The sequence below is a fragment of the Panulirus ornatus genome, chromosome 40 (genome assembly GCF_036320965.1).
Source record: "Panulirus ornatus isolate Po-2019 chromosome 40, ASM3632096v1, whole genome shotgun sequence".
NCBI lineage: Eukaryota > Metazoa > Arthropoda > Malacostraca > Decapoda > Palinuridae > Panulirus > Panulirus ornatus.
The window spans coordinates 13,217,139-13,234,067 of record NC_092263.1 but is presented as its reverse complement, the minus strand read 5'-3'; the positions used below and the strand labels follow the sequence as shown (position 1 = coordinate 13,234,067).

Below are 16,929 nucleotides of genomic sequence, written 5' to 3'. Positions count from 1 at the left end.
CTTTCAACCTATACAAATTTGATATGACCCTTGGGCACAAAGGTACAAGTTTTAGGTATGATGTCATGGTATTTTGACTTGACCCTTGGAGAGCATGGTCATCGTATCCCAAGGGTTGAACTGTCATGCCTCAGGTTTGTTCTGTCATACTGAAGTGGTTAAACTTATTCTGTGATATATAGTGACTGGATTTTTTCAGGAAAAACTACAACTGAGTCAACTACTACAGTGACAAGTACAACTACGTCATCTGCAACAACTTCTTCAACCACAACTACACCAGAGACTACCACAGTGACTACAAGTACACCAAAGAAAACTACCACAGTGACTACGACAACTACAACTTCAGCGTCCACCTCAGCTTCAACATCAACTTCAACCTCGACATCAACCACAACTTTGACATCAACCTCAGCTTCAACATCAACCTCAACTTCAACATCAACATCGGCCTCTACGACATCAACCTCGACCTCTACAACAACAACAACAACACCAACAACAACAACAACTACAACAACACCAACAACGACACCAACAACAACTCCAACAACACCACCAACAACACCACCAACAACAACAACACCAACAACTACAACAACACCAACAACTACAACAACACCAACAACAACACCAACAACAACAACAACAACAACACCAACAACAACACCAACAACAACACCAACAACAACAACAACAACAACAACAACACCAACAACAACAACAACAACAACAACACCAACAACAACACCAACAACAACAACAACAACAACAACACCAACAACAACTACAACAACAACACCAACAACAACTACAACAACAACAGCAACAACAACAACAACAACACCAACAACAACAACAACAACAACAACAACACCAACAACTACTACTACTACTACTACTACTACTACTACTACTACTACTACCACCACCACCACCACCACCACCACCACCACCACCACCACCACCACCACCACCACCACTACTACTACTACTACTGCAGGGCCTGTGAAAGGTATATTAGCCAAATTCAGAGAACTTCCTTTAAAGAAGCAAAGGGAGTCATATGCCAACCCTTTCTTAGGGCCCACATCAGAGTGGTGAGAGTGTAAGTGATTTTGGAATAACCCATAACACCTGAAGGAGGTATTGAATGAATTTTTCAGTTTGTGAATATAACTTGATGTGATGTCCTTAATGATCCTGACTGTTGATAGGACTAAAGACCAAACAGGCAACCAACTGACCTTGAGTACAACAGGACAACAGTTGAACCCTATGGTATGGTAACAAGTCTTTTGTCGTGCTAATCATACAATGGGTCAAACTGTTGTGGTCATGAATTTAATGTTAATGTTGCACATAGTACATGTATCATGGTTGGTTATTTGGCCTTTAGGCCTATCAGCTGCCAGTTCCATTGAGGCCATCAATTTAAGGCTAAATCCAATAAACCCAGAAAATCTTGAACACCTTCGTAAGGTGTTGAGGATAATTGTAAGTCCACGTGCATTGTTGCTCTTCAATTGACATTTTTCTACCTGTATGGTTTGAAGATAAAGAATTTTGCTTTCTTCTAATGCATTCATGTGTATTTCTAAGGGTGTAAATGTGACCCTTTGAATGTGAAAGATTGAAGCTGTACTACACTTTTTATTTTTTTTGGGCTTGATTGCTGTTAACAAGGTAGTACCACTTGTAATCATTATTTTTTTCTTGCTTTTTCCTCGTACTTTGAATGAATGCACTTAAGCACTATAAATATATGTACCTAACCTAACCAAAGGTAATGAGAGTAATAATTTCAAATTCTAAAAGGGGAAACAGGAGTCCAGTGGGGAGTGCTCATCCTTCTCGAAGGCTCAGATTGGGATGTCTGAATGGGTGTGGATGTAATCAAGATGAGAAAAAAGGAGACATAGGTAATATGTTTGAGTGAAATGAAGCTCAAGGGTAAAGGGGAAGAATGGTTTGGAAAAGTCTTGGGAGTAAAGTCAGGGGTTGGTGAGAGGACAAGAGCAAAGGAAAGAGTAGCACTACTCCCGAAGCAGGAGTTGTGGGAGTGTGTGATAGAGTGTAAAAAGGTAAATTCTAGATTGATTTTGGTAAAATGAAAGTGGATGAAGAGAGATAGGTGACTCTTGGTGCTGATGCACCTGGTCAAGAGAAGAAAGATCATGAGAGGCAAGCGTTTTGGGAGCAGCTGAGTGAGTGTGTCAGCAGCTTTGGTGCACGGGACAGAGTATTAGTGATGGGTGATTTAAATGCAAAGGTGAGTAGTGTGGCAGTTGAGGGTATCATTGGTGTACATGGAGGATTCAGTGTTGTGAATGGAAATGGTGAGGAGCTTGTAGTTTGTGTGCTGAAAAAGGACTGGTGATGGGAATACCTGGTGAAAAAAGAGGGATATATATAAGCATACATATACGGGTAGGAGAGATGGTCAAAGGGCATTATTGGATTACGCGTTGATTGATAGGAGTGTAAAAGAGAAATTTTTGGATGTTGATGTGTTGAGAGGGGCAGCTGAAGGCATAGGTGAAGATTTGTAGAGGTTTTCAAAAAGAAGAGAAAATGTTGGGGAGAAGAGAGTGGTGAGGGTAAGTGAGCTTGGAAAGGAGACTTATGTGAGGAAGTACCAGGAGAGATTGAGTGTAGAATGGCAAAAGGTGAGAGCAAATGACATGAGGGAATTGGGTGAGGAATGGCATGAATTTAGGGAAGCAGTGTTTGCATGTGCAAAAGATTGCATGTGGCATGAGAAAGGTGGGATGTGGGCAGACTAGAAAGGATAGTGAGTGGTGGGTGAAGACGTATAGTTGTTAGTGAAAGAAAAAAGAGAGGCATTTGGATGATACAAGGAAGAGTGCAAATGACTGGGACATGTATAAAAGAAAGTGGCAGGAGGTCAAGAGGAAGGTGCAAGGGTTTAAAAAGAGGGCAAATGAGAGCTGGGATGAGAGAGTATCATTGAACTTTAGGGAGCAATAAAAGATGTTTTGAAAGGAGGTAAATAACATGCGTAAGACATTACACTCCATCCTTTCGCTTCCAGTTTGGTCTCCCAGTTCTTATTCTCTCCACTCCTGACAGATTTTATCCTCTTTGTCATCCTTGCCTCACTCATCTTCACGTGTCCAAACCATCTCAGCACACCATCCATTCTCTCAGTCACACTGTTTCTGTTTTTATTACCACACATCACTCTTAACCTTTCAATACTTACTTGATCAAATCACCTCCTCAACCACACATGGTCCTCAAACATTTGATTTGCAACACATCCACCCTCTTCCATACAGTCTTATTAGTAGCCTATGCCTTACATCCATATAATATTGTTCCTTCAAACATGCCCATTTTTGCCCTCCCAGATAATATTTCTCTTTTCATACATTCTTCAGTGCTTTCAGAACATTCGCCCCCTCCCCAACTTCCACTTTCATGTTTCCATTCACTGCCATGTCTACTCTCAGGTATCTAAAGCACTCCACTTTCTCCAGTCAAACTCACATCTCAAGTAACTTGTGCCTTAACCCTGCTAAACCTTACAACCTTGCTTTCATTCACACTGATGCTAACTTTCTCCTTTCACACACTCTTTCAAATTCAGTCATCAGCTTCTGCATTTTCTCAGTTGAATCTGCCCCCAGTGCGGTATCATCAGCAGACAGCAGCTGACTCTTCCCAGACCCCTCTCATCCCCCACACTGCATATCCATCCTTTTCTCTATGACTCTTGCATGTACCTCCTTCACTACCCCATTCATATACTAACTGAACAACGATGATGTCATCACACACCCTTACCACTCACCAAACTTCACATGAAACCATTTCACTTCTTCCTATTGATTTTTTATTTATTATACTTAGTTGCTGTCTCCCACGTTAGCAAGGTAATGCAAGGAAATGCATGAAAGAATGGCTCAACCCACCCACATACACATGTATATACATAAACGCCCACACACGCACATATGCATACCTATACATTTCAACGTATACATACACAGATATATACATATAAACACATGTACATAGTCATACTTGTTGCCTTCATCCATTTCCGTCACCACTCCACCACACATGAAATGGCAACCCCCTCCCCTGCACTACCTTCACTAGGAAAAGACAACAAAGGCCTCATTCATTCACACTCAGTCTCTAGCTGTCATGTGAAATGCACCGAAACCACAGCTCCCTTTCCATATCCAGGCCCCACAAAACTTTCCATGGTTTACCTCAGACGCTTCACATTCCGTGGTTCAATCCATTGACAGCACGTTGCCCCCGGTATACCACATTGTTCCGATTCACTCTATTCTTTGCATGCATTTCACCCTCCTCTATTATCAGGCCCCGATCTCTCAATATCCTTCCACCTCCAATTTGGTCTCCCACTTCTCATTCCCTCCACCTCTGACACATATATCCTCTTTGTCAATCTTTCCTCACTCATTCTCTCCATTTGACCAAACCATTTCAATACACCCTCTTCTGCTCTATCAACCACACTCTTTTTTTTTACCACACATCTCTCTTACCCTTTCATTACTTACTCAGTCAAACCACGTCACACCACATATTGTCCTCAAACATTTCATTTCCAACACATCCACCTTCCTCCGCACAACCCTATCTATAGCCCATGCCTTGCAACCATATAATATTGTTGGAATCACTATTCCTTTAAACATACCCATTTTTGCTCTTCAAGGTAATGTGCTCACCTTCCACACATTCTTCAACGCTCCCAGAACCTTTGCCCCCTCCCCCACCCTGTGACTCACTTCTGCTTTCATGGTTCCATCCAATGCTAAATCCACTCCCAGATATCTACAACACTTCACTTCCTCCAATTTTTATCCATTCAAACTTACTTCCCAATTAACTTGTCCCTCAACCCTAAAGAACCTTATAACCTTGCTCTTATTCTCATTTACTCTCAGCTTTCTTCTTTCACACACTTTACCAAATTCAGTCACCAACTTCTGCAGTTTCTCACCCAAATCAGCCACCAGCATTTTATCATCAGCAGACAAAAACTGACTCACTTCCCAAGCTCTCTCATCCACCACAGACTGCATTCTTGCCCCTCTCTCCAAAACTCTTGCATTCACATCCCTAACAACCCCATCCATAAACAAATCAAACAACCATGGAGACCACGCATCACTGCTGCAAACCGACATTCACTGGATACCAGTCACTTTCCTCTCTTCCTACACGTACACATGCCTTACATCCTTGATAAAAACTTTTCACTTCTTCTAGCAACTTATCTCCCACACCATATTCTCTTAATACCTTCCACAGAGCACCTCTGTCAACTATATCATATGCTGTCTCCAGATCCATAAATGCTACATACAAATCCATCTGTTTTTCTAAGTATTTCTCACATACATCCTCTTCCACTTTTGAAACCACACTGCTCTTCTCCAATCTGATGTTCTGTATATGCCTTTACCCTCTCAGTCAATACCCTCCCATATAATTCCCAGGAATACTCAACAAACTTATACCTCTGTAATTTGAACACTCACCTTTATCCCCTTTGCCTTTGAAAGGCTGATGTAGGGTGTTTTGGTCGAGGTGGTGTGTGAAGTGAGAGGGTCAGGGAGAATGGTTTGGTAAACAGAGAAGAGGTAGTGAAAGCTTTGTGGAAGATGAAAGCTGGCAAGGCAGCAGGTTTGGATGGTATTGCAGTAGGATTTATCAGAAAAGGGGGTTACTGCTAATGACTGATTGATGAGGATATTCAATGTATGTATGGTTCATGGTCAAGTGCCTAAGGATTGGCAGAATGCATGCCTAGTGCCATTGTACAAAGGCAAAGGGGATAAAGGTGAGTGTTCAAATTACAGAGGTATAAGTTTGTTGAGTATTCCTGGTAAATTGTTTGGGAGGGTATTGATTGAGAGGGTGAAGGCATGTACATAGCATCAGATTAGGGAAGAGCACTGTGGTTTCAGAAGTGGTCGAGGATGTGTGGATCAGGTGTTTACTTTGAAGAATGTGTGTGAGAAATACTTAGAAAAACAAATGGATTTGTATGAAGCATTAATGGATCTGGAGAAGGCATATGATAGAGCTGATAGAGATGCTCTGTGGAAGGTATTAAGAGTATATGGTGAGGGAGGTAAGTTGCTAGAGACAGTGTGAACGAATGTGGCCTTTGTTGTCTTTTCCTAGCGCTACCTTGCGCACCTGCGTGGGTAGGGGGTTGTTATTTCATGTATGGCGGGGTGGCAATGGGGAATGAATAAAGGCAGACAGTATGAATTATGTACATGTGTATATATGTATATGTTATGTCTGTGTATATATATGTATACGTTGAGATGTATAGGTATATATATGTGTGTGTATGTGGACCCACATGTATGTATGTGGGTGGGCTAGGCCATTCTTTCGTCTGTTTCCTTGTGCTACCTCACTGACACGGGAGACAGTGACAAAGTAAAATAAATGAATAATATAAAAATTAATAAATAAATAAATATATATATATATATATTAGTTACAGTAGGGTTGAGGGTCAAGTCAATTGGGAGGTAAGTTTGAATGGAGAAAAACTAGAGGAAGTGAAGTGTTTTAGATATCTGGGAGTGGATTTGGCAGTGGATGGAACCATGGAAGCAGAAGTGAATCATAGGGTGGTGGAGGGGGTGAAAATTTTGGGAGCCTTGAAGATTGTGTGGAAGTCGAGAACATTATCTCGGAAAGCAAAAATGGCTATGTTTGAAGGAATAGTGGTTCCAACAATGTTGTATGGTTGCGAGGCGTGAGCTATGGATAGAGTTGTGTGGATGAGGGTGGATGTGCTGGAAATGAGATGTTTGAGGACAATATGTGGTGTGAGTTGGTTTGATCGAGTAAGTAATAATAGGGTGAGAGAGATGTGTGGTAATAAAAAGAGATTGGTTGAGAGAGCAGAAGAGGGTGTTTCGAAATGGTTTGGTCACATGGAGAGAATGAGTGAGGAAAGATTGACCAAGAGGATATATGTATCAGAGGTGGAGGGAACGAGGAGAAGTGGGAGACCAAATTGGAGGTGGAAAGATGGAGTGAAAAAGATTTTGAGTGATCGGGGCCTGAACATGCAGGAGGGTAAATGGCGTGCAAGAAATAGAGTGAATTGGAACGATATGGTATACCGGGGTCGATGTGCTGTCAATAGATTGAACCAGGGCATGTGAAGCGTCTGGGGTAAACCATGGAAAGTTCTGTGGGGCCTGGATGTGGAAAGGGAGCTGTGGTTTCGGTGCAGTATTACATGACAGCTAGTAACTGAGTGTGAATGAATGTGGCCTTTCTTGTCTTTTCCTAGTGCTATCTTGCACACAGTGGGGGTGCCATTTTATGTGGCGGGGTAGCAATGGGAATGGATGAAGGCAGCAAGTATGAATATATACATGTGTATATATGTAAATGTCTGTACGTATACATTGAAATGTATAGGTATGTATATGTGTGTGTGGGCATTTATGTATATACATGTGTATGTGGGTGGGTTGGACCATTCTCTCGTCCATTTCCTTGCGCTACCCTACTAATGCGGGAGACGGCAACAAAGTAAGATAAATAAATAACATATATGCACATGTACATATTCATACTTGCTTGCCTTCATCCATTTCTATCAAATTTCCATAGTTACCTTAACAGATCCTAGGAATTTCTCCCTCAAATCATGTTTTTGTAACTACATTATCTATTAATCATAGTTTGAGTTTTTAATTTCTCCAGTTATCTTAATAATGTAGAACCATTTCCTTTAATGTTTGGGTAACCATTCTGGGGTAAGGTTCGACTCATCCAGGCCTTGATAGATGCTTAACTTGTTTACTAAGCCTTTATTTTTTCTTACCAATATTTGCTGATGTTACTGTTCCTTATGTCACTGGAAGTTACCAATTATTGACTTTCGACAGATCATTAACATTTGAGTAGAACTCCTGTAACTATGTGCGTTTTCCAGCACCTTTCAGTGGTATGGCAAATCCAGCATCAGCACTTAAATGTCTTGAGAAATACAAGGGTATACACTGTGGATGTACTTTGAAGAGCAATACCTCTTTGTTTTTGATTCATCAGTATCCATGTATATACATTTAGGAAAAAAATCAATGCCTTTGTTCTGCATTTTCTCAGTTGGTTTTGTGATAAATCATAAATGGATGGATGGCCTACTCAGAGGCCATTATGCATAAGATTTTCATTTCACAAGGCATGGATGGAATGGATCATGAAATGTAAGGGTGAAAGGAGAGATTGGAATTGTTGAATTATGTGTATATTCACAGTGAAATATGAAGACAGTACAAGGTAAGCTTGAAATGAAACTTTTCTGGAGAAATTTGAGTGACTATGAACAGTTTTGAGAATAAGAGAAACATGGTCATATTGAGTGATATGAATGCAAAAGTGGGATGTGATGAAATTGGTGAAATAGTTGGTAAGTGGGAAGTACTTGGAATAAACGAAAATGGAAGATATCTTGTGGATGTTTGTGCTGAGAGGGGTTATTCCTTGCTAACATTTTTTTTCAGCACAAGATGATCCACAGGTATACATGGATGAGGAATGATGGAAGAAAAGAGCAAAAGGCTTTGACTGACTATGTGGTAGTGGATGAAAGAATGAGAAATGCTGTGTTAGATGCTAGAGTTGTGATGGCTTCTTTGGAGACTGATCATTTTGACATTCCTGTAGGGATGAGGATCAGGTAGAAGTAGAGGTATGGTGTAAGGAAGAATGGACAGGTAAAAGTGTTGGCAGGAAAGAGAATGAATCAGAAAAAAATGCAAATTGAAGTGCAGTGAATGTAGACAAGCAGTCAAGTGTGAATGAGGTGTTTAAAATATTATTTATTATTTTTTTTAATTTGCTTTGTCGCTGTCTCCCGCATCAGCGAGGTAGCGCAAGGAAACAGACGAAAGAATGGCCCAACCCACCCACATACACATGTATATACATACACGTCCACACACGCAAATATACATACCTATACATCTCAATGTACACATATATATACACACACACAGACATATACATGTATACACATGTACATAATTCATACTTGCTGCCTTTATTTATTCCCATCGCCACCTCGCCACACATGGAATAACAACCCCCTCCCTCCTCATGTGTGCGAGGTAGCGCTAGGAAAAGACAACAAAGGCCCCATTCGTTCACACTCAGTCTCTAGCTGTCATGTAATAATGCACTGAAACCACAGCTCCCTTTCCACATCCAGGTCCCACAGAACTTTCCATGGTTTACCCCAGATGCTTCACATGCCCTGATTCAATCCATTGACAGCACGTCAACTCTGGTATACCACATCGTTCCAATTCACTCTATTCCTTGCACGCCTGTCACCCTCCTGCATGTTCAGGCCCCGATCACTCAAAATCTTTTTCACTCCATCCTTCCACCTCCAATTTGGTCTCCCACTTCTCCTCGTTCCCTCCACCTCTGACACATATATCCTCTTGGTCAATCTTTCCTCACTCATTCTCTCCATGTGACCAAACCATTTCAAAACACCCTTTTCTGCTCTCTCATCCACACTCTTTTTATTTACACACATCTCTCTTACCCTTACATTATTTACTCGATCAAACCACCTCACACCACATATTGTCCTCAAACGTCTCATTTCCAGCACATCCACCCTCCTGCGCACAACTCTATCCATAGCCCACGCCTCGAAACCATACAACATTGTTGGAACCACTATTCCTTCAAACATAGCCATTTTTGCTTTCCGAGATAATGTTCTCGACTTCCACACATTCTTCAAGGCTCCCAGAATTTTCGCCCCCTCCCCCACCGTATGGTTCACTTCTGCTTCCATGGTTCCATCCGCTGCCAGATCCACTACCAGATATCTAAAACACTTTACTTCCTCCAGTTTTTCTCCATTCAAACTTACCTCCCAATTGACTTGACCCTTAACCCCACTGTACCTAATAACCTTGCTCTTATTCACATTTACTCTTAACTTTCTTCTTTCACACACTTTACCAAACTCAGTCACCAGCTTCTGCAGTTTCTCACATGAATAAGCCACCAGCGCTGTATCATCAGCGAACAATAACTGACTCACTTCCCAAGCTCTCTCATCCACAACAGACTTCATACTTGCCCCTCTTTCCAAAACTCTTGCATTCACCTCCCTAACAACTCCATCCATAAACAAATTAAACAACCTTGGAGACATCACACACCCCTGCCGCAAACCTACATTCACTGAGAACCAATCACTTTCCTCTTTTCCTACACGTACACATGCCTTACATCCTCGATAAAAACTTTTCGCTGCTTCTAACAACTTGCCTCCCACACCATATATTCTTAATACCTTCCACAGGGCATCTCTATCATATGCCTTCTCCAGATCCATAAATGCTACATACAAGTCCATTTGCTTTTCTAAGTATTTTTCACATACATTCTTCAAAGCAAACACCTGATCCACACATCCTCGACCACTTCTGAAACCACACTGCTCCTCCTCATTCTGATGCTCTGTACATGCCTTCACCCTTTCAATCAATACCCTCCCATATAATTTACCAGGAATACTCAACAAACTTATACCTCTGTAATTTGAGCACTTACTCTTATCCCCTTTGCCTTTGTACAATGGCACTATGCAAGCATTCCGCCAATCCTCAGGCACCTCACCATGAATCATACATACATTAAATAACCTTACCAGCCAGTCAACAATACAGTTGTTTTAATAAATTCCACTGCAATACCATCCAAACCTGCTGCCTTGCTGGCTTTCATCTTCCGTAAAGCTTTTACTACCTCTTCCCTATTTACCCAATCATTTTCCCTAACCCTCTCACTTTGCACACCACCTCGACCAAAACACCCTATATCTGCCACTCTATCATCAAACACATTCAACAAACCTTCAAAATACTCACTCCATCTCCTCACATCACCCCTACTTGTTATCACCTCCCCATTAGCCCCCTTCACTGAAGTTCCCATTTGCTCCCTCATCTTACGCACTTTATTTACCTCCTTCCAAAACATCTTTTTATTCTCCCTAAAATTTAATGATACTCTCTCACCCCAACTCTCATTTGTCCTCTTTTTCACCTCTTGCACCTTTCTCTTGACCTCCTGCCTCTTTCTTTTATACATCTCCCACTCATTTGCATTATTTCCCTGCAAAAATCTTCCAAATGCCTCTCTCTTCTCTTTCACTAATAATCTTACTTCTTCATCCCACCACTCACTACCCTTTCTAATAAACCCACCTCCCACGCTTCTCATGCCACAAGCATCTTTTGCGCAAGCCATTGCTGCTTCCCTAAATACATCTCATTCCTCCCCTTCCCTCCTTTGTTCTCACCTTTTTCCATTCCGTGTTTAAAATGTTTAGAGAAACACTATTAAAGGTTATAGAATTAGTAGTTGGATACAAGATCGTGAGATATAAAAATAAAAAGGGTAGTGCATGGTGGACAGAAGATATTAGAAATGCCATGGAAGAGAAAAGAAGACAAATGGTAGATTGCTTGAAAGGAATGTACCAGTGGAAGTTTAGCAAAATGTTCAAGCAGATTGTTATGCTGATAGAGTAGATGACGGAAAGAAAGCCATGTGAAAAGTTTTGGGATGTTATGCTGATAAAAGAAAGAGTAGATGATGACGGAAAGAAAGTGAAGTGAAAAGTTCTGGGAAAATAAGAAATTATGCTGGAAGGCAAAAAGAAAGAGGATGTAAAAGTGAAAATGTGAATGTAAGAAGTAAGAAAGGGAAGTTGCTGAATCTAAAGATGTTAGTCATAGGAAGATGGACAGAAAACTATGGAGAACTGATGAATGTGGTTCAAGAGGAGGTGGCAGCAGTTACATGTCTGGTTATCGAGAATGTAAGGAAGAGGATACAAGGGTATATAACAAAAAGGGAGGTAAGAGTGGTAGTAATGTGGCTAAAGGAAGGAAAGGCACCTGAGTGGATGGGATTACAGCTAGAATTCTCAGGTATGGGGAAAGTGAGATAAAGTGGATGCATCAGATATGTAATTTATTATGGAAACAGAAGGTTGTGCATGAGGACTGAGTGAATGCTATTATTGTTCCTTTATTCAAAAGGAAAAGATGCTAAGGATGTATGTACCAATTATAGGAGAATAAGTCTAAGTATTCCAGGACAAGTGTATGCAAGAATGTGGTATTGATAGTGATTGAAATGACTGAAAGCAGAATAAGAGGGGAGCAAGGTGGTTTTAGAAAAGGTATGGGATCTGTGGATCACATTTTTATGGCAAAGGTGACTGGAAAAGTATAAGTGAAAGGTAAGAAGTTACTTGCAGCTTTTATGGATCTGGAGATAGCACGACACAACTGTTGGATGGTAAGAAAGCCTTCCATAGAAAGCAAATGCATGAGTACAAGAGGATGGAGTGTTGAGCGAAGGCAGGGCTGTGTGATCTCATTGTGGTTTTTTAATATATATATATATCCCTGGGGATAGGGGAGAAAGAATACTTCCCACGTATTCCCTGCGTGTCGTAGAAGGCGACTAAAAGGGGAGGGAGGGGGGGGCTGGAAATCCTCCCCTCTTTTTTTTTTTTTCTTTTTTTTTATTTTCCAAAAGAAGGAACAGAGAAGGGGGCCAGGTGAGGATATTCCCTCAGAGGCCCAGTCCTCTGTTCTTAACGCTACCTTGCTAACGCGGGAAATGGCGAATAGTTTGAAAGAAGAAAGAAAGAAAATATATGTCAGTGTATGTGTGTATGTGTATTATGGGTGGAGTGATAGAGAGATGGTGGCTAGTGGCAAGCCTATTTGCGGATAATACTGTTGTTTGCTGAGAGCAAAGAGGAGTTGCAGAAGGTTGTAAGTGTGTTTTATGATATGTGTATGTGTAGGAATGTGGGAGGCAAGTTGTTAGAAGCAGTGAAAAGTTTTTATCGAGGATGGTAAGGCATGTGTATGTGTAGGAAGAGAGGAAAGTGATTGGTTCTCAGTGAATGTAGGTTTGCGGCAGGGGTGTGTGATGTCTCCATGGTTGTTTAATTTGTTTATGGATGGGGTTGTTGGGGAGGTAAATGCAAGAGTTTTGGAAAGAGGGGCAAGTATACAGTCTATTGTGGATGAGAGAGCTTGGGAAGTGAGTCGGTTGTTGTTCGCTGATGATACAGCGCTGGTGGCTGATTCATGTGAGAAACTGCAGAAGCTGGTGATTGAGTTTGGTAAAGTGTGTGAAAGTAGAAAGTTGAGAGTAAATGTGAATAAGAGCAAGGTTATTAGGTACAGTAGGGTTGAGGGTCAAGTCAATTGGGAGGTAAGTTTGAATGGAGAAAAACTGAAGGAAGTAAAGTGTTTTAGATATCTGGGGGTGGATCTGGCAGCGGATAGAACCATGGAAGCAGAAGTGAGTCATAGGGTGGGGGAGGGGGTAAAAATTCTGGGAGCCTTGAAGAATGTGTGGAAGTCGAGAACATTATCTCAGAAAGCAAAAATGGGTGTTTGAAGGAATAGTGGTTCCAACAATGTTGTATGGTTGCGAGGCGAGGGCTATGGATAGAGTTGTGCGCAGGAGGGTGGATGTGCTGGAAATGAGATGTTTGAGGACAATATGTGGTGTGAGGTGGTTTGATCGAGTAATTAATGTAAGGGTAAGAGTGATGTGAGGTAATAAAAAGAGTGTGGTTGAGAGAGCAGAAGAGGGTGTTTTGAAATGGTTTGGTCACATGGAGAGAATGAGTGAGGAAAGATTGATCAAGAGGATATATGTGTCGGAGGTGGAGGGAACGAGGAGAAGTGGGAGACCAAATTGGAGGTGGAAAGATGGAGTGAAAAAGATTTTGAGTGATTGGGGCCTGAACATGCAGGAGGGTGAAAGGCGTGCAAGGAATAGTGTGAATTGGTACGATGTGGTATACCGGGGTCGACGTGCTGTCAATGGATTGAACCAGGGCATATGAAGCCTCTGGGGTAAACCATGGAAAGTTCTGTGGGGCCTGGATGTGGAAAGGGAGCTGTGGTTTCGGTGCATTATTACACGACAGCTAGAGACTGAGTGTGAACGAATGGGGCCTTTGTTGTCTTTTCCTAGCGCTACCTCACACACATGAGGGGGGGAGGGGGTTGTTATTCCATGTGTGGCGAGGTGGCGATGGGAATAAATAAAGGCAGACAGTATGAATTATGTACATGTGTATATATGTATATGTCTATCTCGGGTAAGTTTGGTGATATGGAAGGAGAGATAACAGAGAGCGCCATATAGGGAGGATGAGTTAGTTATTGGGTCCCATAATAGAATAATGAAGGGCTGAAACATGGACATGGAACTAGTCACAATCAAGAATCCAGGCTGTGGAAATGAGCTGTTTGAGAAGAGCATGTGGTGTGACCAGATGAAATGAAGGGATGTACGCCAGATGTAATACGGCAGGGTATGCATATGGAATGAGTTACAGAGTGATTGAAACGAAATACTTTGAAGCTTGTGGAAAGAATGCATGACTGGGATTTACAAGGAGAGTTTATAATAGTACATTTAAAGGGGTTGGTGCAAGATGAAGACCACATGGGATATGGGATAATGTAGGGAGAGAAGTGATGGAAGAATGCATAGATGGTATGTAAGGACAGGGATAAGCAGGGAGACTTTTGCCATAGCCACTCCTTTGATGGGAGTTCCCAGAGGGACAGGCATCAGGTAAGATAGATTTTCATTTCACCAACGTTCTCAGTAAATATGACAAATATAATAGTTGGGAGATGATCATTGATTCAGTTCACCGAGTAGTATGATCTTTGATTCAATTAACTGAATAGTAAAGGAGAATAAAAATATGATCATATTTATTTGTTTTAAATAAAAATAATACACTAATTCTGTAATTAACCTTGAGAAAAATGTACCACTGTAACTTGCAGAGCACACTGCTTCAGTTTTTCTAAAACTGACCAAATTTGTTCATAGTAGTGACACCATGCTATTGTTGTTAGCTCACAGTGAAAGGTTTTATCAAAATATTGATATAACATCAGTAATCCAATGTTTTAATTACAAGAAATTTATTTCCAATAACACAGTGGAGTCACCATTAATAATACCCTGACACTCATCATTTGCAAAACCCTTGAAATACAGCCTAATCAATAAATGTCAGCTGAACATTCAGTGTTGATCAGAGAGGTAACTGGAAACAGTGAGGAAATAGAACCAAAGCTCCAGCTGTGATGAGTGATTCATTTTGAGTAGTTCATATAAGAAATTCAGGAAAGCAATCCTGGTCTTTTGTTCACGTCAACATACATGTGTACGTTTATGGTTACTTGTGCATAGATATCAGTAACACATATAATGCAGTATACTGTACAATAAAATGGCCTCATGAAGTTGGTCCATAATCATAAATCCCTTAAATTTGAATTTTCTGAACAATTAGAAATGCCTGAATGGTTTCATGATCATATACCAATTAAACTTTTTCTATTACCATGGACACTTAAATTTCTCCACATCCTTTTACCCTTACGCTGTTGTATAATTATGAACCATCAACCTGTACCATAACCAAGAACCACTCTATAATTTCATCATCATGAATCCAAGTTGTTTTGTCAAGAACCATCCAACAATCTGAGTGAACAGCAATTAAGGTACATACATTCAAGGAAGCATCCCAGTATTAATGTCTAAAACCTTGACTATCTAGGTTCTACCCTACCTTCCACTACTGTCCACTTATTATGCTGGTTAACACTAACCTCAACTTAGTCATACAAAATATTAAACTCCTTCACATTTTCTACATCTGAAACTGATGTTTTCCCCATCTTATCATTACCTACCTTTCATTAATCATAAACCTTCACGTCAATCACATCTTAACACTTATCCTCTTTCACTTGATTTCATTTTCAGCCCAATACATAAAAATTTTTGTATCTCAGATCACTGTTCATATTTCTTCACTTTCACAAAGTAAGTACTTCACTAAAATTATAAATAAATAAATAAATTAATCAATAAATAGTAAATAATTAGCTCCAATACCAAACTACCTTAATTATTATCACTTTCATGCTATCTCAAGTCCTCTACCATACAATGCATAATACAAAGTAGAACCAATGACTAAATTTTTGCACATTACTTATGAGTTGCATTTATATTTAAAATTATCATAACTTTTAACAAGACTGATATCAGACAGTAGTTATAACAGTCATCATAAGCAATATCTTGTGATCAACTGTAACAGATATAACAGCTGATGCTTTTTACCTTTAATAATGAAATAGTTAAACTGCATGTGTGAGTGTATATGGTTCCGCCACTGCATTTTTTCTGGTTCCCCTGTAGGGCACATCCAATTGCAACACATCATAATTCAGTGGTTTTACCGTTGGGCACATCAAGTTGCCACACAATCTTATATTTCTTGTAACAAAATATGCACATACCAAATTCTATAGGATAATGTAAAAGCACTCATAAGTCACTGCCTACAAAATAGTTAGGAGCTGCCAGTCATGGAATAATGATGACTTGTGGCAAGAACAAGACTCATCATAATCTTAAAAAGGTAATTCCTTGGGAGGAAAAGAAAAAAAAAAAAAAAAAAAAAACCTCGTAGAGGTATGAATGAATAGGTGAGGCTGCAGCACAACCTCCAATTACATCCAAAGGCAATATGCCCTCATCCTACAAAAACCACCAACGCATGCTAAAATACTACCAAAAAATTAATTCTCAATCAGCACTTTCAAATGTAAAAGATTGGAACAAAACTTTAAATAACATCTTGTAACAAGGAATCTTCACTGTGAATCTCAAAGAAATCTAAGGTAGCATTTTGAAGTTATTGCCATGAAGAAAATTTAGTGCAGCTACCGAGTCTGCGAGCAGATGTGACAAAGATGC

At 40.4% G+C, this 16,929-nt stretch overlaps 1 protein-coding gene across 2 annotated transcripts in view; it reads left to right on the top strand.

The window, feature by feature from the left end:
• Positions 1 to 16,605, top strand: part of LOC139761438 (uncharacterized) — a 37,295-nt gene extending 20,690 nt beyond the window's left edge. For both annotated transcript variants that reach the window (XM_071685639.1, XM_071685638.1), the window contains one exon: positions 200 to 16,605. In XM_071685639.1, the coding sequence (XP_071541740.1) occupies positions 200 to 1,107 (908 nt within the window). In that variant the 3' untranslated portion in view covers positions 1,108 to 16,605. The remainder of the gene's footprint in view (positions 1 to 199) is intronic.
• The last annotated feature ends 324 nt before the right edge of the window (positions 16,606 to 16,929 follow it).